Raw genomic sequence first — 20,554 nt, 5'->3', positions numbered from 1 at the left:
TTGCAGGTGTATGTTGGTTCAAAACGATCTTAAGGTTAATTGCCATTGGCAAATGTGAATTATGTTTTCACAAAACGGGTGAAGGTCAAAATAACTTACCTCATAACATGTCCATGTACCTTTATTAAAGGTCTTTTAACTGAATATGGCCAGTGTCGATCATAGGACCTTGAAGGTGCAAAGTAAAAGGCAAACCACGCCATTTCGAGGCATATTTGTGTTGATCATTATTTATTCTAAAACATTTGGTGTCAAACGTCTCTTTATAGACCAACTCGCCCGATCCAAGGCAACGTGTAAATCTGTGCTGTGGGCAAAGGAGAGGGATTTTATACATCAACATTATCTTGGAAAGAAGTTATGCCCCGTCTCCCCGCCGGCTACAGTCCAGTGGGCACCCCCGGCTTGTCGGCTTGCTTTTCATCCCTTTCCACTTGTCTGACTGCATCTGTTTTTGATACTACTGGTAACTGTCAAAGACCAGTCTTCTCGTGGTGTATCTCAACACAATGCATAAAATAAACCTGTGAAAATTTGAACCCAATTGGTCGTCACTGTTGCGAAATAATAATAGAAAAAAAAACTCCCTTGTAAACACGATGTTGTTTGCTTTCAGATGCTTGATTTCGGGACCTCAAAATCTATTTCTGAGGTCTCGAAATCAAATTCTTGTAAAATTACTTCTTTTTCAAACGTTACTTCAGAGGGAGCCGATTCTCACAATGTTTAATATTGTCAACAGCTCTCCATTGCTTGTTACCAAGTAAGTTTTTATAATTTTGAATTACTAATAATACTAGTAAGTACTAATAATAGTGTCCACTGCCTTTAACAAGTGTGTTTTTCCATTAATTTTACCCTCTTCTTTCTTCGAGAAGACTCTGTTAGGCTCGAAACTTCTTTTAAAAGCCATTCGACACTTAGGTTTAGGTTTAATAGACAACATTGTTAAAATCCAGTGTACCATGGCTTAAAGACAGTGGACACTATTAGTAATTGTCAAAGACCAGTCTTATCTTCTCAATTGGTGTATTTCAACGTATGCATAAAAATTTGAGCTCAACCGGTTATAGAAGTTGCGAGATAATAATGAAAGAAAAAACACCATTGTCACACGAAGTTGTGTGCTTTCAAGTTCTAAACTTGAGGTCTCGAAATTAAATTCGTGGAAAATTACTTCTTTCTCGAAAACTACTTCACTTCAGAGGGAGCTGTTTTTTACAATGTTTTATACTATCAACTTCTCCCCATTACTGGTAATAAAGAAAGGTTTTGTGATGATAATTATTTTGAGTAATTACCATTAGTGTCCACTGCCTTTAAAAGCACTAAAGCACTGTTGGTAGTTTACTCAAAATAATGGTACCTATCAATTGAGAGCCGTTTGTGTATACCTCGTGAGAAACGTCTCCCTCCGAAGTAACGAGAAAGAGGTAATTTCTGGGCAATGTTTGTTTGTTTGTTTGTTTGTTTGTTTGTTTGTTTGTTTGTTTGTTTGTTTGTTTGTTTGTTTGTTTGTTTGTTTGTTTGTTTGTTTGTTTGTTTGTTTGTTTGTTTGTTTGTTTGTTTGTTTGTTTGTTTGTTTGTTTGTTTGTTTGTTTGTTTGTTTGTTTGTTTGTTTGTTTGTTTGTTTGTTTGGTTGTTTGTTTGTTTGTTTGTTTGTTTGCTTGTTTGTTTTTTTTTTTTGTTTGTTTGTTTTTTTTGTTTTTTGTTTGTTTGTTTGTTTTTTTGTTTGTTTGTTTGTTTGTTTGCTTGCTTGCTTGATTGCTTGCTTGTTGATTTATTGTGGCGTTTGTTTGACGGTTTCTTTGTTCGGGGTTTGTATGTACTGTGATCGTGTGGTGTTTGTTTGTTAATGTTTTGTTTTATTAGCAATTCTAGAACATTAAAATTGGTCAGTAACTTCAAGAATTTTTTAGTTTAAATTTTTATACAAATTTTAAGTGCAGAAATTGTTTGTTACATTTTAAATACTATTTGTGAATATTAAATACAAATACAAAGGACACTTTGCCTGCCTTATCACCCCCCCCCCCCCCCCACCACCACCCACCCTCCCCATTCCCATCCCCCAGGTTGAAAAAGTACAATCCTGTTGGAAGTTTTACTTGCTCATGGTTAAACTGTATAGGTTGCGCAAGCAAAACGTGCTCATTTTGTTTCCTGGTTGAGTCCCCCATTGTGTGCTTTGGATCTCAGGAATTCTTCAGAGGAAATTGTCCGGGGGGGGGACATACCCGTACAAAAGGGAAATGTTTCCCGATCCTTGCCATGACCTTGTTGTGTAAACTAAACGGGCATGTTATTATGGAGGTAACGAAAGGGGGTCTTCGACCAGGAGTGCGCCCTCCTCCCCCCCCCCCCCCCACCACCCCCCAAACCACCACCACAACCACATACGCTCCCCAACCCCCGGCTCTGTGTACACGATTGACCCATTAAGCAACAAATAATCTGTACTTAGGTAAAGTGCCAAAGCTTTCTACATGATCAGATTATAATTCATTTTCATTAGGCCTATATCCACTTGTCCTTCCTTTGAGGAGGCAAAACTGTAATCTAACTGTTTCATTGTCTTTAGTGTTGTGTAAGAAAAGGTCTCTAACTATATTATTTCTCGGGTAATACCACAAAATTATTGTGTGAACGTTTCGGATATTCATAAGAATGTTTCTCGGCTAACATTGCCAGGACCGTTGAGAATCATTATGGAGATAGGTCGTTTCAATTTGAATTGTAATGTTTCATAAGTTATGGTAAAAAGCTGTTGATAAAGGGTCAGGGAAATAATATAAACTAATTTAAGAAATTATAACTTATCAAAATATCATATAACAATTAAAAGGGCGTTGCTTTATCTAGGATATCATTTCTTCTCATACCATTCAAACCCTATACAAACCCACACAACAGTATGCAACAATTTTGTGCTGAGGTCACGGAACCAGACCAATTCGAAAGAATGCTTTCCAAAATCGATTACGCAAGGAAAGCTTTACGAAAGATGTAGTAACAATTGATGAAAGGAAGAAACGTGAAAAGGCGATTTTCAATGAGGCTTTTGTCCGGAGGCATGCTTGGACATCTTCTGTGCCACAGTCGTCGAGCGCAGACAACGCCCTTCGACCACTGAAGGCACCTTATATCCAACGGCTGGTGGTGGTTAGAAGGTACTGAAGACTGGAAGCACAGAGATTTGCCAGGCAGGCCCACCGGTGTTTAGAGCCCGCTTCAAAACTCCAGAGCCACGCCAAAAGCTGGAGGTTTTCAAGATGGGACATCCGAACATCATCATTGGCACACTACTGTTAGTGTTTATGTTAAGAAACTGTCACGGTATTGCTGGTGAGTAATTACACGATATTTATATAACAAGTCCTGTATAATAATTATGTCCCATGCGTTATTCCAGACGTCAGACATTTCGTACCTTTTAGCTGCTTTGATTTTTTGTACAACGGGCCATTAATTACGTTTGCCGGCTTGACAGAAACGATGCATACATCCCGGAAAAAGTTTCACGCCACCACTTTTTCATTCGATATGAAATAATTATAGTATTATTATAGTATGTTAATGAGATACCCCTTTTTGTAAAAGATTTTTGAACAAGTGGCGACAGGATACGGAAAGTTATCCACTTACTTGTTAGCGATCAATGGTGAGATGTATAAAACAATGTGAGAAACGGCTCCCTAGCCCTAGTAACGTCTTTCCGAGAAAGAAATTATTACTCACTAAAATTATTTGAATTTGATTTCGATACCTCAGAATTTGTTGTTGAGGTCCGAAAATAATTAAACTTCGTATAAAATAAAAAGGTTTCTTGCATTATTCTCACAACTTCGACGACCAATTGAGTTCAAATTTTCTCAGGTTTGTTATTTTGTGCATAATGTTAAAATACATAAAGTGAGAAGACTGGTCTATGACAAACGTCGAAGCTGTACAATGTCTTTAAGTTTACTTTGAGCGTAGTTACGAAGTGTCTGAGGTCACTCTCCGTACGGACCGAATCCACGGACCTTGCAAATAAGTCTTTTTTTCGAGTGGTCTTCTACTCTTTTAGATTGAAGTTTGCATCCTTTTGAGTGATTGTTTTCACTCTGTCATGGGGTAAAAACCCCTCTAAAGGAGTGAATAACCACCACTCTTTTTAAAGAGCCATTTGAGGGCCCACTCGAAATGTAAAGAGTAATATTTTCACTCCTTTACATTTGGAGTATTCTCGAATACTGAAAATCGATCTTAACTATAATTTTATCAAACTAAAACATAATGGTTCAGACCGGCATTCCGCTCGTATAGCTATACGCGCGTTGGGTCGTTTGACGTGGTTACAGATTCACCTTATTTAGTTTGTTCAATTCTTTTAACTATCCTCTGGATCTTGATAAAATGATCTAAACGCTATTGAATTCAAATGAGAAGATGATTATGAAGAAATTTCAAATTAAGATGCGGGAGGAAAACTCCAGAGAAATATTGCAGGGAAAACCCACGCAGTAGGGGGACAACAAAAAACGTTTGTGCCGCCGGTGGGGTTCGAACCGTGTTCGAGAGGTGGTAGGTAGGCCAGACATCAATGACCGCCCGGGGAATTAAGGGATTTTAATTGTTTTGTTTAAAATATCCCACTTGGCATGGAAAGGGGCAAGAATTAAGGATCCCCTGACGGTGGCAACGCCTTAAAACTCTAATAATGCTAAGGCGTGAAATAATGCCGGGAGTTTCAATTTGACCCACAAAGAACCTATTTTATGCACCATAGTTAAAATAAATAGGATCTGAGTTTTGTTTTGCTTTAGCGCTTAGCCGACCTCCAAATTTCAAGGGCTACTTGTGCGGTTCGTCTCTATTACTAAATAGTTTGTTGGTTAGTTGTGTATTTGGGTGTTTGTTTGTTTGTTTGTTTGTTTGTTTGTTTGTTTGTTCTGGTTGTTTGGGTTGTTCGTATATAAATTTCCACTCGAGTAAACAAGTCTTCATTGGCCTTGAAGAAAGTAATACATATATTGAGCAGAGGGAAAAGTCCTTGCACCACCTTTTTCATTCGTTATAAAATAATTTACCTTTAAGACGCTGGACACTATTGGTAATGGTCAAAGACCAGTATTCTTACCTCTCAACAGAGGCATACAATAAAAAAAACTGTGAAAATTTGAGCTTGATTGGTCGTCGGAGTTCCGAGATAACTATGAAAGAAAAAACACATGTCACACGAAATTGTGTGCTTTCAAATGGTTGATTTCGAGACCTCAAATTCTAAACTTGAGGTATCGAAATCAAATTTGCGGAAATGCCTTCTTTCTCGAAAACTAAGTCACTTCATCAAAGGGAGCCGTTTCTCACAATGTTTTATACTAGCAACCTCTCCCAAATACTCGTAATCAAGTAAGGTTTTATGATGATAATGATTTTGAGTAATTACCAATAGTGCCCACTGCCTTTAATATAAAAGCAAATTATTTTAATAGATGTCATTATTTTTTTTATTTTTTTATTCTTGTATATTTGGTTTGCGGTAACACCATGTGTGTATCTACTTGCCAGGTAGAGTTGTTCTTATAGGGAACTGTCTTGCTTTATTCTACTGCTGGGGAGTAGATAATCGGAGGTTCGGGAGACTTCTCAGTTCTGAAAAGAACTGTTCTGCTTTTAACTATTACCAGGGCGGATGGTATAGAAATTAGACTGGACTACTACTTTTATTCTTATTATTATAGATATTCCTTATTACAAAAATGAGTGAACACGTTGTGACAGGATACCTGTAGTTACATGCCTTCACCGGCTTTAAATGATTTGGGGTACTTTAAGTAACACAAAACACAATTTCCACAGAATAATATACATTAAACTTATACACCGTTACAAAAAAAAAGTGAATTTGATTTCGAGACCTCACATTTACAATCAGTGGTCTCGAAATCAAACATCTGAAAGCACACAACCTCGTGTGACAAGTTTTTTTCTTCTTTCATTATTATGTCACGACCAAGTGAGCTCAAACTTTTACAGGGTTCTAAGTTATTTTATACATAAAATAATGTTGAGCCGGCCCTACCTAATGGGCAGTGTATCTGGCGAACTTAGGTTATGTAACTTTTTGAAACCAAATCTACTGTATTGACAAATGATAACGAGTCAACCCAAGCCTTTTTGAATGAAAAGTCGGGCTTTATTCTTCGAAAGTGAGAATGGGTTCGGATTGTCTGATAATCACCCAAAGAGCCAGGGTCGCGTTTTATTATTATTGAGATCAGGCTAGCTATTGATGTCCGTCATGAATTATTTATGTGTGCTGCTAAAGACTGGCCAGTGACTAGAAGTAATGGTCTGTGCGAACGTCGACCCCGCCCATACGGCTTAAAGGAACACGTTGCCTTGGATCGGACGACTATAAAAGCGTTTGAAACCGTTTGTTATGAAATGCATATGATTAGAAAGATGTTTTAAAAGTAGAATATAATGATCCACACAAGTATCACTCGAAACTGCACGGTTTTCCTTTTACGTCCATTAATGGGAGTCAAAATTTTGACTCCCATATTAATGGCCGACCGTGTTAGTCGACAGGGTAAAAAGCAAACCACGCAATTTACAATATCTTTCTAACCATATACATTTTACAACAAACGGTTACAGAACGATTTTCAAAGACCAACTCGACCGATCCAAGGCAACGTGTTCCTTTAAATACATTGAGCCGCGTACAGCCCTGATGAGCTGTCTGCCCAGCAGCCGTCACGGCGTATTCGGAAATACATGTAACCCTATCTCGAGTTAAAACTGTATCGAGTAACTTCCAACTAGGATGAGTTCAATGCGTAACGTCTTTGGCTATGGAATTTAACTCGTCCCCCGTCCCGCCCTTAGTTACTCTCTAAGTGTAAAAGAGTGAAAAATCACTCTTTGAGGGACAACTTCTTTTCGAGTGGTCTTCCACTCTTTTAGATTGAAGTTTGCATCATTTTTGAGTGATTGTTCACTCTGTCCTGGAGTGAAATAACCACCATAGAGCGATATGAGGGACAACTCGAAATGTAAAGAGTGGTGTTTTTCACTCTGTTACATTTTAGAGACTAGCAACATTCCCGGCGCTTTCGGCGTAATCCTACCACGAGTTAGGACAATCGAGTAACCAAATTGGGATGAGTTCAAATGCGTATTACTGTGGGATATGGAATTGAATTCGTCCCCTAAGACTAAAAATCCTAAGTTATGAAGAGTTTGGTGGAAGGCGACGGCAGGGCTATTTGACTGTGTGTAAACGATCACTCTCTCATTCAAGTGGTGTCAGTTTTACTCTCACCGAGGAACTTAATCCGAGTCCACTCTCGGGTGAACGAACGAACTTCACTCTTAGTCGAGTTTGAAAGTAGCCTACCCGTCATTCACTCTAAGAGTTCTTTGCAAAGTGATATGGTGGACCACACGAGCGGTTTTTAAATAGGCCTTGGGCCTACATCAAGATAGTAACTTTCTCATTGCTAATGGCCACGAACCCATTTGGATGTTTAGCGTTTGACTCACCAAATGCAAATTTTTATTTTCATAATAATAATAATATGATGCGTTAACCACCAAGTATAATATCAGCAGGGACATGGGAATCGAAGTGGGCCAAACACAAGTGGAAACGGCATGCATTCTATGAGCCGTGGCCATAGAATTATTTTTTAATTTCAGATACATTGGAAGATTGAAATTTTTTTTACAGACAATCAGTTTACTCATATTTTCTCTCTTATCAGGGGTAATCCAAAATGCAGGTTTTTTTATTTTTTTTTATTAATTAAAGTTCCACAATCTTATTACAAAAGAGCAACACAACAGTCGATTTCAAGAACAAAAGTACTATTTTCACCGCACGGTTTAACGGGGTTTCAACTTGGCCCATTTTTATAGAGCTGCTAAGCACAACAATTTGCTGAGCATGGATTTTTTTGCCTTGATAAAAACAGGATTACCCCACTCCCACGTGATTTTCAGATAAGCATACAACTGACTAGTGCAACAAGCATTGCAACAAATTGAAATTTTGTTTGAATGGTTGGAAATCCTGTTTTTATCAAGGAAGAAATTTCTCCGTTAGCAAGAATTAAGTGTGTATAACAGCTCTATAATTGGGCCCAGGTTTCATCAGTTAGCAGTTTGAAGTGCATTGCCAGGTGATTGTGAGCAGACAATACTTCATTTAGATTCAGAATTGTACCACGTGACCAATAGATAACTTGAGCTCAGCTAATAATATTCATGCGTTGTTAACTAACATAAAATATAGGCCCAATATAGGCTTAACCAAATAATTTTATTGTTTATAAAAGCACTGTCAAAACAATAAGACATGCAATTAACTTTAAAATAACATTTTTGACAACATTTCTGTCAAAAATCACGGGCCAAATTTCATAGAGCTGCTTAAGCAAAAAAATTGCTTAAGCACGAAAATAGCTCGCTTATTTTACACATGTTACTGGCCAAAGTTTTATGCCATATACACTGCTTATGACTAGTATTTAGCTGTTGTTTACTTAGCATAACAATTCAGTGGAGTCTTGGCCGGTAATCTGATTTTACTAAGCAATTAATTTTTTTCTTAAGCAAAATTTTCTGCTTAAGCAGCTCTATGAAATTGGGCCCACAACTTCTGCCATTGACTTTCGCTGTAGTATTAAAAACAATATTGTTTACCGAGACGCGGAGGGATACACTTAATTGCAGAGAGTGAGGTGGGTTGGGAACTTTAGAAGTTAACAATTTGTTCTGAGGTGAGAGATCGAAGCACAATATTTTCATACCACCAATACTTCAGTTGTCTGTGATAAGAAACAGGTTTTGGCAGAAATAATATTATAGTAAGAAGAGGGGTGAAAAGGGCCATAGACCTTTTCGCAAATACTGGGGCGCGCGCGTAAAGCTTGGAATTAGGTGCATTGTGGTCTAGCTGTATTCCAAATTTGATCCATATCTATCCCACAATGCACCTCATTCAAGAGTCTGCGCTTGCGCATTGGTATTTGCGATAAGGTCTATGACAATCCGCTCTGTTTGAAGGGAGCCCTCAAGTGTTAATGTATGCCAAGCTGTCATCACCAAACCATTATTCTGTGTGATGTATGACGGCAGTTCCGACGGCGGAATTTTCAACTGTGTGTATTACTATTAAGGCAAGGTTGTAATTAAAAGAAACTCTTCTTTATTGCATTTACTGCATTTATTGTTTTGAGATGCATTGGAACCTACAAACTCTATTCATATTGCGGTCATGTGGTCATGGTGATAATGTGAATTGAAACCAAACAAAAAAAGGTGCATCTTCTCTTGAAATTCTGTCACAACTCACGAACCCTTCCTTGAATTGAATTGAAGTCTTTGTGCATGTTTTGTTGGTTACTTGTGTGAATTAACCGTGCCTGGTTTGTCTTCCTCCATTAGGGGATTCATGGTTTTATCAAATCAAAGAATGAGAACCTCTATTTGAGTTTGACTTTGTTGACCCTGTCGGCTATCCTTGGCCACACAAGTGGGGCTATCATCATGGAGGTAGAAATGTATGCATCTCACCAGGGCCCAATTTCATGGCTCTGCTTACCGCTGAATTCTGCGCTTACGATCACGATTCCCCGCTTATGTACAAGCGCCAAATTTCTGCGCTAGCCTTGTAAGCGTATACGCATGCGCATAAGCCAAAATTCGCCGCTAACCCGTGAAATACGCTTGCCGTACCCGTAAGCACAGAATTCCCTACTTCCGTACGCGTAAGCGCCCACCTGTGCTTACACCTACGGTAAGCAGAGCCATGAAATTGGGCCCAGCTCACCTAACATGCCTAAATAAGTTTTTAAAAAGCTAAATTTGTCTGCTCAATTTTTGTCTAGCTAACTTGAATGAGGTGCACGCTGGTCTAGCCAGAGATCGAACTTGTTGCGAGCTAGATAGACCAGCATGCATCTCATTCATGGCCTACAGCATGGTAGCAAGTATTTGCGGTAAGGTATATATGCAGCACTTGCGCGTGCATGCTTAAAATAAAATGGAATGGTCTATATTATAAACATAATGTCAATGTCAAGAATCATGTCTAAGTATGTGCATTGATTTGAACATGCGCTGTACACAGTGGTATGACATTGAATCTATTATTTGGTGTGCTAAATGTTAATATTTCTTGGTGTGCATGATGAATCAGAATTGATTTTAATATTAATAAAAGGGCTATCATTAGAATTGTTGATAAAAAAATACATGACTAATTGACTTGTGAGTGAGTCCTGCAGCCGTTTTTATGAAACGCTAGGGTTAATCCTAACTCAAGTTAGGACGAGTAACCCGAGTAACCCGTCCTAACTTAGGATGGGTTCAATGCTTCCTACGCCTTTGGATATAGAATTTAAATCGTCCTAAGTGCTAAGATCCTAATTTAGGAAGAGTTTGGTGAAATCGATGGCAGATAGTCAAGTCTGAATGATGGTACGTAGTTGAGTACGATTCTTTTTCTGACTACGTAGATTCAAGTGAAGACCGAGTCGTGGAATTGAATCCTACAACTCTGACACTGAAAGCGCAGTGTATCAGGAGTGCTGTAGTGTAGTGTATCGTTCCAACGCAATAAATACTCCCAACTGCTGGTACGTGTAAACTGTAAACACTACAGTGAGTTATTAAATACTATCATGACTAAACAACTCGTGATCCAGGATACTTAACTTATTCAAAGGCAAAGCCTTCCCGTGACTCATGAGCACTATTTTATCAAAATGGTCATTTTGATAGATGCGCCTTTATTTGTGCACCTTATGTCGTGTTGAGGCCGAGAGGTTAAGATCACTCGACTCAAGCTCTTGGGTTTCTGATCAGCAGAGTGTGGGGTTTGAGTCTTGACACCTTTGTCTGTAAGTAAGACACTGAAACATTGTTATTGTTTTAATGCAGAGCTTCCTTCTTTTTCTCTTTTTAAAGACACTGAAAGTCCAATGGTTATGCTGTGCTCAAGTGATGTCTCCTTTACACTGGCGGTAGGGGCGTCAGATTCATTAGTAGCATGGGTCGCCCCGATTATAACTGATGACTCTGGCAATTTCACATTAACAAAAAGTCATGGTGATCCACCTCAGACATTCCCAGCTGGTCCAACTGTAGTTACATACTTCGCAGTCGATGATGCTGGAAATAATGCCACTTGTGATATTACTGTTCTTGTCGTTGGTAAGTATTATATGTTTAATCCTGCCTTTATAAGTATGCCATAAGCCCAGTTCATACTTCCTGTTAATGCGCATGCGAAGCAAATTTTGACGTCACAACCCTCCTTTCGTAGCGATATTCACACGTGAGTTGAGCAAAGTTGAACTGCTGCGAATTGTTCAATGCGAATTTGTGACGTCAACATTCGTATCGCATTCGCAGGAAGTATGAACTGGGCTCCACCACCCAAGTTGTGTCTAGCTCCCAAATGCAGACCCCATGGATTATTAGGCAACATATTGAACCAAATTCAACTTCTTTTGTCATGAGGCAATATGGCTGGAGATTCTTTAAGAATCAACATTTTTTATTTCTGACTTTTAAATATTAAAAAATAAGGGTCACTCAGTGTACGCTCCCCAGGAAATGTCATTTTCACCGCTTTAATTCTAACATTTATAAAAAAAAATGTGAAATTGTAGTTTTGCAGGTTCCTTTACTTTGTGATCAAATACTGCAGATGTTTACCCTCTGAGACATGCTAGAGAACACAAGAAGGGTCAACAGTCATGATGCCTTAAGCAGTAAATTATTTAAAGCGAGCAAAGAAACATGTTGGACCTGATACTTTCACAGAGGCAACAAGGGCAAATGCCTCCATGCCCCATAGGGTCATTGCATTAGTCGTTGGTGCCCTTGAGTGAAATGCTCTACGAGGAAATTATGGGGCGCCTTTCATCAAGGAGAAAATGCCTCGGTGCCACAATACTAGCACATCTTAATCTTACGTTTTTGTTCTTTTTGCAGATAAGGAACTTCCAGTCTTTGATTCCTGTCCTGGGTCTCAGACCAACACTACAGCTCCGTCTGATAACAGTGTTACACTGAGCTTTGAAGTTACAGCAACAGACAATGTGAATGCCACTGTAGCTATTTCAGCAGATGCCTTTGTGGACTGTAACTACACGAGTGGTTCCGAGTTCTTCGTTGGCACAACGCGTGTATGTTATGAAGCTGTAGATGAGCAAGACAATAAGGCAACTTGTGACTTTTATGTCACTGTTATTGGTAAGTGAAAAGTTTTGGTTATTGCTGTAAGCTTTGAAGTCAAATGGTAAAGGATTTCATTCTGTTCGAGTATTTTCCCCTAGCTCAATGGTTGCATTTAAGTACATGTTGATAGGATTTGAAACTTTGTATGGTTGGAGTACAAACAAAGAGGTCGAGGTCGCCTGACTTATGTTGATCTACTAAGAAGGGACATTGGGTTTGTGAAAGCTGGAGAAATATCAACATGCATGAGGGACAGGGAGATCTGGGGCATGCACCTTATATTTATATGGGATTTGTTTTATAATTGTCGTTCGGTCACTTCTGTAAGCTGTAGCTGTAAGTTGTTTTTGAGGTGGGTTGTAACGGCTCCTATAAAATAAAAGTATCATTGTCCATGATGGATAATATGATGTCTGTGGTGATAATGTGTTGTGTTCCAGTTTTTTTTTACTGTTTTGGGTATGAAATAATTAACCCGCAGAAGTAATAACAATATTTTTTAGAGCGCCCTCACGCGATCAAAAATACAGCAGATTACTTGGTGTTTAAAGGCAGTGGACACTATTGGTAATTACTCAAAACGAATATTACTTGGTAACGAGTAATGGGGAGCTGCTGATAGTATAAAACGTTGTGAGAAACAGCTCCCTCTGAAGTGGAGTACTTTCCAGAAGGGAGTAATTTTCAACAAATTTGATTTCGAGACCTCTGATTTAGAATTTTGAGGTCTCCAAATCAAGCATCTGAAATCACACAGCCTTGTGTGACATCGGGGTGTTTTTTCTTTCATTATTAACTCGCAACTTCAATGACCAATTGAGCTCAAATTTTCACAGGTTTGTTACTTTATGCATATGTTGAGAAAAACAAAGTGAGAAGACTGGTTTTGACAATTACCAATAGTGTCCAGTGTCTTTAATTTTTTTATTGGCATCGCAATCAATAGGGGTAGGCAAAGTTTGAATTTAACCACTGTTCCACTGAATGACATAATTTATTTGATTAATTTATTTTATATGACTGCAGATGGCACGCCACCGGTCATAACTGGTTGTCCAAAAAATGACAGTAAATCACTGGATCCTGATTCAAACTCGACAACCTTTTCATGGGTGGAGCCAACTGCATCTGACAACGATGGCATTTTGTCATTTATAAGTAGCCATAACACTTCAGATTTATTTTATTCGGGTGATACTGTTGTGTCCTATGTGGCTACTGACAACTCCTTCAACACTGCAACATGCACCTTCACCCTAACAGGACAAGGTGAGTTTGAGAGATTTTACCTTTTTTGTCTCTTTTCAAAATATTTTTTTAGTCTTTGAACCATAATTCAAATAAAAACCTTAGCAGAAAAGAAAAAAAAAACATGTTTAGCGACCCCCCTTTTTGAAAAAAGTAAGATCTGCGTGCCCTTATTTGTAAATGGCCAGCTGACACATTTTGTAAGAAAACACACTTGGCTAAAATAATTGTTTTTCTTTTTTTCTGATATTGTTTAAATGTATTATTTCTACCAGATAGGAAAAAAGGGGGAAAAAGAAGAAAGGAGGCAGCCCCTAAAAAGAAGGGAGCAAGGAGGCTAAACATAGTCTACTTTTGTTTGGCCTTACACAGTGACTTTTCATGCAGTTACAATGCACTTTTAAGTGCTTTAAGCAGTATTGAAGGGTGATTGAAGTTATTTTGATTTTCAGTATTTTAAGTATATTTTGTTCTATTACAGAAAATAGCTCACCTCCCATACCTACAAATGCATTTACAATGCGTAATAACGCCCTTCTTTTTACAGTGTTTGATGTTGTGCGTGACTATGGAACGTTTTTAATTTTAACAGAACACATGACCTCAAATTTTTGCATTTGGCTTGTCACTTGTGACTAGCCATTCATGTGTGTCCACGTTAGGGGCCACTTTCTTAGCGCTGCTTAAACAGTAGGCAAATGTTTGTGCTAATAAAAACGGGGCCTATCACCTGCAGCCGATTTCACAAAACACTAGGATCAATCCTATCTCGAGTTCTGATGAGTAACTCGTCCTAACTTAGGATTAATCTTAATTATGCATGCTACAGTGCAGGGTTGGGACTCGTCCTACATGTAAGACCTAAGATTAATCTTAAGTTAGGAAGAGTTTTGGTGAAATCGACGGCTGATCACATAAAATATGTTGGCACTTGCAGACATTTTTCTGCTAAAGTAAGTACAACAATTTGCTTACTGGTTAACAGCTTTATGAATTTGGGCCCAGATTAATTGACTTCTTAGTGAACTCCCCTGCAGTATCCCAAAAATATATACTTGATCTACCTGGCTAAAACAGTATTATTTGAAAGATGAATATATTATGCTCGTATTAGATTTGTTACTCTTGACAGATAGAAGCTGTAAACCTTAAAGCATGTGCACATGACGCTCGCTCGCTTATCATCAGATTGAGGTTCACATTTGCTGCATATTTGATTCGATGACGCATAAGATGGAAATAAAAACCACTATTAGCAAAGAGCAGTACAAGGTTTTGTACAAAACAATTGTGCGTGTATAACAGGGAGTAAGCGCTATAGTAAAAGTAGCTGGTTTTTACATTATACTGCACTTCTCTCGTTCCTGAAATCATGTTCATTACGACCATGCGACAGCAAATGCATAAAAGACTATTGCACATAAATTACGGTCTACAACGCATGCATGTAACCCTGTGCATGAAAAAGCTCAAGTCTATGCATGCATATGGACCCTGCACATGAATGCTTGGGCACTCATTTGGTCAACAGCTAAAAATGACATCTGCCACAGTGAACTGACCCGTGGTAGTTCGGCTCTCAATCATGTCTTTGTATGAGCTAAGGTATAGTTACTTGCAATACATTGTAATGATAATTTATCATGTCTCGCTTTCTTCATAGACATTGAGGCTCCTACAGTTACATGTCCAAGTGACGTGCCTTCCATGAATGTGGTACCTGGAACAGCCTCGTCAAAGGTCAAATGGTCAGCACCACCATCAGCCAATGATACTGTTGATGGTGATGTCACAGCCAATGTTGTGTGTACAGATGATATGGGTAATGTGGTGGTGTCAGGCGGCTTGTATGCAGTAGGCTTAACAACAGTGACATGCAGAGCTAATGATACTGCACTGAATGAAGGATCTTGCGAGTTTAACATCACTGTTGTTGGTAAGTAGTCGTCATTCCTTGTTAAAACACCCCTTTCAAATATTCTGCCTTTTCATTGGTTTAGAGCGCTTCACATGATATGTCTTAGTTTTACTAGAAACGGCGACCTTATGATAGTGCATCGTTTGCCGTGTGATAGTCCGACGACTACCACACGGCGGGCGGAACCCAGGCGTCTTTTTACCCACCTCGAACCCGTAAGTGAGCTATGTGTGGGAGGATGATAAATAGTCTGTTGGGATGTTATAAAACAAATATTGACCTGTTTTATTCGTTCTATGGTTAATACCCCAACTCCCTCGGTGATCCCCGGACGGTTTCATATGCCCTCTGCTGCGCCTCGGGAAAATAGAACGCTCCAGGGATCACCTCGGGAGTCATTGTTTTAACCATAGCACTCGAAGCAGTCAATATTTGTATATTATCGCCTGAGCAAATGACTCTGATTATTACAGAGACAAAAAAATGCTGGAAGTTGGTGTAAATATTTAAAATCGTACATGTACCTCTGTCGCATGGAACAAAACTAGTAACCCCTCAACATTGACAGCTTGTACAATGAAGTGAAGAGAACGATTTAACTAGACATGTACTTGGCTTACAAAAAAAAGTAGACGCATCTGCTAGCATGACATGCAACAACTTTACAAGATAAAATTATGAATAATCCCTTGTACTTATAACAATTAAATATGCATTGTCCTCTTTTACAGACAATGAAGCTCCTTCAGTTACATGTCCAAGTGATGTGCCTTCCATAAATGTGGACCCTGGAACAACCTCATCTAATGTCACATGGTCAGCACCACCATCAGCCAATGATATTGTTGATGGTGATGTCACAGCCAATGTTGTGTGTACAGATGATACGGGTAATGTGGTGGTGTCAGGCGACTTGTATGCACTAGGCTTAACAACAGTGACATGCAGAGCTAATGATACTGCACTGAATGAAGGATCTTGCCAGTTTAACATCACTGTTGTTGGTAAGAAGTTTATAGTAATTATCGCTCAAGAAGTATCAGTCAACTCTGATTATTACAGGGTTTAAAATAAATTGACTGTTTGTTTTGGCTCCTCAGACATTAAGGCTCCTGATGAAAGGGGTTAAATTTATGAAGTTTGTTTATTCAGTTAGCATCATCAATCGTTTGACCTTGCAACCAAACTACCAACCCTTCCAAAATACCTGTTGGTACACTGGAGAATGTATTTCCTCTTTATATAGATGACAAAAGAAACTCCTCATACTCTGATCTGCCGGCATGAGAATCAGTAATAATTGATAAAACTTGCATTGTCCTCTTTTACAGACAATGAAGCTCCTTCAGTTACATGTCCAAGTGATGTGCCTTCCATGAATGTGGACCCTGGAACAGCCTCGTCAAATGTCACATGGTCAGCACCACCATCAGCCAATGATATTGTTGATGGTGATGTCACAGCCAATGTTGTGTGTAAAGATGATCTTGGTAATGTGGTGGAGTCAGGCGACTTGTATGCAGTAGGCTTAACAACAGTGACATGCAGAGCTAATGATACTGCACTGAATGAAGGATCTTGCCAGTTTAACATCACTGTTGTTGGTGAGAAATTTATAGTCATTATCCCTTGTTATCACTCTAGTGGTATCAGTCAACTCTGATTATTACAGGGTGTAAAATATGTTGACTGTTTTTCTTGGCTCCGTAAATGTTAACGCTCCTAAAAGGAGTAAAATTTGTGAAGTTAGTGTATATTCAGTTTAAGCATCTTACAGGTCTTGACCTTGCAACAAAACTACTAACTCTTCCAAAATATCAGTTGGTACACTGGAGAGTGTATTCACTCTCTAAGCAGATGACAAAAGAAAACTCCTCATACTCTGATCTGCCAGGATGAGAATCATTAATAATTTATAAAACTTGCATTGTCCTCTTTTACAGACAATGAAGCTCCTACAGTTACATGTCCAATTGTTGTGCCTTCCATGAATGTGGATCCTGGAACAGCCTCGTCAAATGTCACATGGTCAACACCACCAACGGCCAATGATATTGTTGATGGTGATGTCACAGCCAATGTTGTGTGTACAGATGATATGGGTAATGTGGTGGTGTCAGGCGACTTGTATGCAGTAGGCGTAACAACAGTGACATGCAGAGCTAATGATACTGCACTGAATGAAGGATCTTGCCTGTTGAACATCACTGTTGATGGTAAGTAGTCGTCATTCCTTATTATCACCTCTGATTATTACCGAGGTACACATGTAAAATTGGTGGAAGTTGGTGTAACTTTTTAGAATCGCACATGTACCCCTGTTGACATTGCAACAAAACTATTAAACCTCAACATAAAGAGTTGGTACAATGAAGTGAAGAGAAGACTTGGTTTGAAAAATGTAGACGCATCTGCTTGCAAGACATGCAACAACTTCACTAGCTGTATTTATGAATAATCCCTTGTACTTATAACAATTAAATTTGCATTGTCCTCTTTACAGACAATGAAGCTCCTTCAGTTACATGTCCAAGTGATGTGCCTTCCATAAATGTGGACCCTGGAACAACCTCGTCAAATGTCACATGGTCAGCACCACCATCAGCCGATGATATTGTTGATGGTGATGTCACAGCCAATGTTGTGTGTACAGATGATATGGGTAACGTGGTGGAGTCAGGCGACTTGTATGCAGTAGGCTTAACAACAGTGACATGCACAGCTAATGATACTGCACTGAATGAAGGATCTTGCCTGTTTAACATCACTGTTGTTGGTAAGTAGATTATAGTCATTATCACTCTAGAGGTATGATTAAAGTCTTATAATTGCAGGGTTTTAAACATATTGACAGTTTGTCTTGGCTTACAAACATCCAGGCTGCTGAAGGGGGAAAAATTTGTGAAGCTGGTTTATTTAATAAGCATCATCAATATCTTGACCTTGCAACCAAACTACCAACCCTTCCAAAATACCTGTTGGTACACTGGAGAATGTATTTCCTCTTTATATAGATGACAAAAGAAACTCCTCATACTCTGATCTGCCAGGATGAGAATCAGTAATAATTGATAAAACTTGCATTGTCCTCTTTTACAGACAATGAAGCTCCTTCAGTTACATGTCCAAGTGATGTGCCTTCCATGAATGTGGACCCTGGAACAGCCTCGTCAAATGTCACATGGTCAGCACCACCATCAGCCAATGATATTGTTGATGGTGATGTCACAGCCAATGTTGTGTGTAAAGATGATCTTGGTAATGTGGTGGAGTCAGGCGACTTGTATGCAGTAGGCTTAACAACAGTGACATGCAGAGCTAATGATACTGCACTGAATGAAGGATCTTGCCAGTTTAACATCACTGTTGTTGGTGAGAAATTTATAGTCATTATCCCTTGTTATCACTCTAGTGGTATCAGTCAACTCTGATTATTTCAGGGTGTAAAATATGTTGACTGTTTTTCTTGGCTCCGTAAATGTTAACGCTCCTAAAAGGAGTAAAATTTGTGAAGTTAGTGTATATTCAGTTTAAGCATCTTACAGGTCTTGACCTTGCAACAAAACTACTAACTCTTCCAAAATATCAGTTGGTACACTGGAGAGTGTATTCACTCTCTAAGCAGATGACAAAAGAAAACTCCTCATACTTGATCTGCCAGGATGAGAATCATTAATAATTTATAAAACTTGCATTGTCCTCTTTTACAGACAATGAAGCTCCTACAGTTACATGTCCAATTGTTGTGCCTTCCATGAATGTGGATCCTGGAACAGCCTCGTCAAATGTCACATGGTCAACACCACCAACGGCCAATGATATTGTTGATGGTGATGTCACAGCCAATGTTGTGTGTACAGATGATATGGGTAATGTGGTGGTGTCAGGCGACTTGTATGCAGTAGGCGTAACAACAGTGACATGCAGAGCTAATGATACTGCACTGAATGAAGGATCTTGCCTGTTGAACATCACTGTTGATGGTAAGTAGTCGTCATTCCTTATTATCACCTCTGATTATTACCGAGGTACACATGTAAAATTGGTGGAAGTTGGTGTAACTTTTTAGAATCGCACATGTACCCCTGTTGACATTGCAACAAAACTATTAAACCTCAACATAAAGAGTTGGTACAATGAAGTGAAGAGAAGACTTGGTTTGAAAAATGTAGACGCATCTGCTTGCAAGACATGCAACAACTTCACTAGCTGTATTTATGAATAATCCCTTGTACTTATAACAATTAAATTTGCATTGTCCTCTTTACAGACAATGAAGCTCCTTCAGTTACATGTCCAAGTGATGTGCCTTCCATAAATGTGGACCCTGGAACAACCTCGTCAAATGTCACATGGTCAGCACCACCATCAGCCAATGATATTGTTGATGGTGATGTCACAGCCAATGTTGTGTGTACAGATGATATGGGTAACGTGGTGGAGTCAGGCGACTTGTATGCAGTAGGCTTAACAACAGTGACATGCACAGCTAATGATACTGCACTGAATGAAGGATCTTGCCTGTTTAACATCACTGTTGTTGGTAAGTAGATTATAGTCATTATCACTCTAGAGGTATGATTAAAGTCTTATAATTGCAGGGTTTTAAACATATTGACAGTTTGTCTTGGCTTACAAACATCCAGGCTGCTGAAGGGGGAAAAATTTGTGAAGCTGGTTTATTTAATAAGCATCATCAATATCTTGACCTTGCAACCAAACTACCAACCCTTCCAAAATATAGGTTGGTACTCAGGAGAATGTATTTGCTCTTTATATAACTGACAAAAGAAACTCCTCACACTTTGATCTGCGGCATGAGAATCAGTAATAATTGATAAAACTTGCATTGTCCTCTTTTACAGACGATGAAGCTCCTACACTTACATGTCCAAGTGACGTGCCTTCCATGAATGTGGACCCTGGAACAGCCTCGTCAAATGTCACATGGTCGGCACCTCCATCAGCCAATGATATTGTTGATGGTGATGTCACAGCCAATGTTGTGTGTACAGATGATATGGGTAATGTGGTGGTGTCAGGCGGCTTGTATGCAGTATGCTTAACAGCAGTGACATGCAGAGCTAATGATACTGCACTGAATGAAGGATCTTGCCAGTTTAACATCACTGTTGTTGGTAAGAA

General features: G+C 39.0%; 1 protein-coding gene across 1 annotated transcript; it reads left to right on the top strand.

Annotated features, from left to right (window-relative positions):
* Positions 1-3,122: 3,122 nt before the first annotated feature.
* LOC117301047 (hyalin-like) lies at positions 3,123-20,428 on the top strand. Its single transcript, XM_033784931.1, has 14 exons — positions 3,123-3,345; positions 10,966-11,211; positions 11,998-12,258; positions 13,270-13,512; positions 15,155-15,427; positions 16,141-16,413; positions 16,741-17,013; positions 17,353-17,625; positions 17,913-18,185; positions 18,509-18,781; positions 19,120-19,392; positions 19,680-19,952; positions 20,275-20,359; positions 20,407-20,428. The coding sequence occupies exons 1-14, from the start codon at positions 3,273-3,275 to the stop codon at positions 20,426-20,428; spliced, it is 3,114 nt and encodes a 1,037-aa protein (XP_033640822.1). The 5' UTR covers positions 3,123-3,272.
* The last annotated feature ends 126 nt before the right edge of the window (positions 20,429-20,554 follow it).

This window comes from Asterias rubens, chromosome 16 (genome assembly GCF_902459465.1).
Source record: "Asterias rubens chromosome 16, eAstRub1.3, whole genome shotgun sequence".
Lineage (NCBI taxonomy): Eukaryota > Metazoa > Echinodermata > Asteroidea > Forcipulatida > Asteriidae > Asterias > Asterias rubens.
This window is presented reverse-complemented; position numbering and strand designations above follow the sequence as displayed.

Bases quoted from the DNA above. Each gene is read 5' to 3' on its own strand.
- LOC117301047 (XM_033784931.1), top strand. From the start codon at position 3,273: ATGGGACATCCGAACATCATCATTGGCACACTACTGTTAGTGTTTATG. The intron at 13,513-15,154 runs GTGAGTTTGAGA...CTTTCTTCATAG, and splicing joins CTTCACCCTAACAGGACAAG to ACATTGAGGCTCCTACAGTT. The intron at 19,953-20,274 runs GTAAGTAGATTA...CCTCTTTTACAG, and splicing joins GTTTAACATCACTGTTGTTG to ACGATGAAGCTCCTACACTT.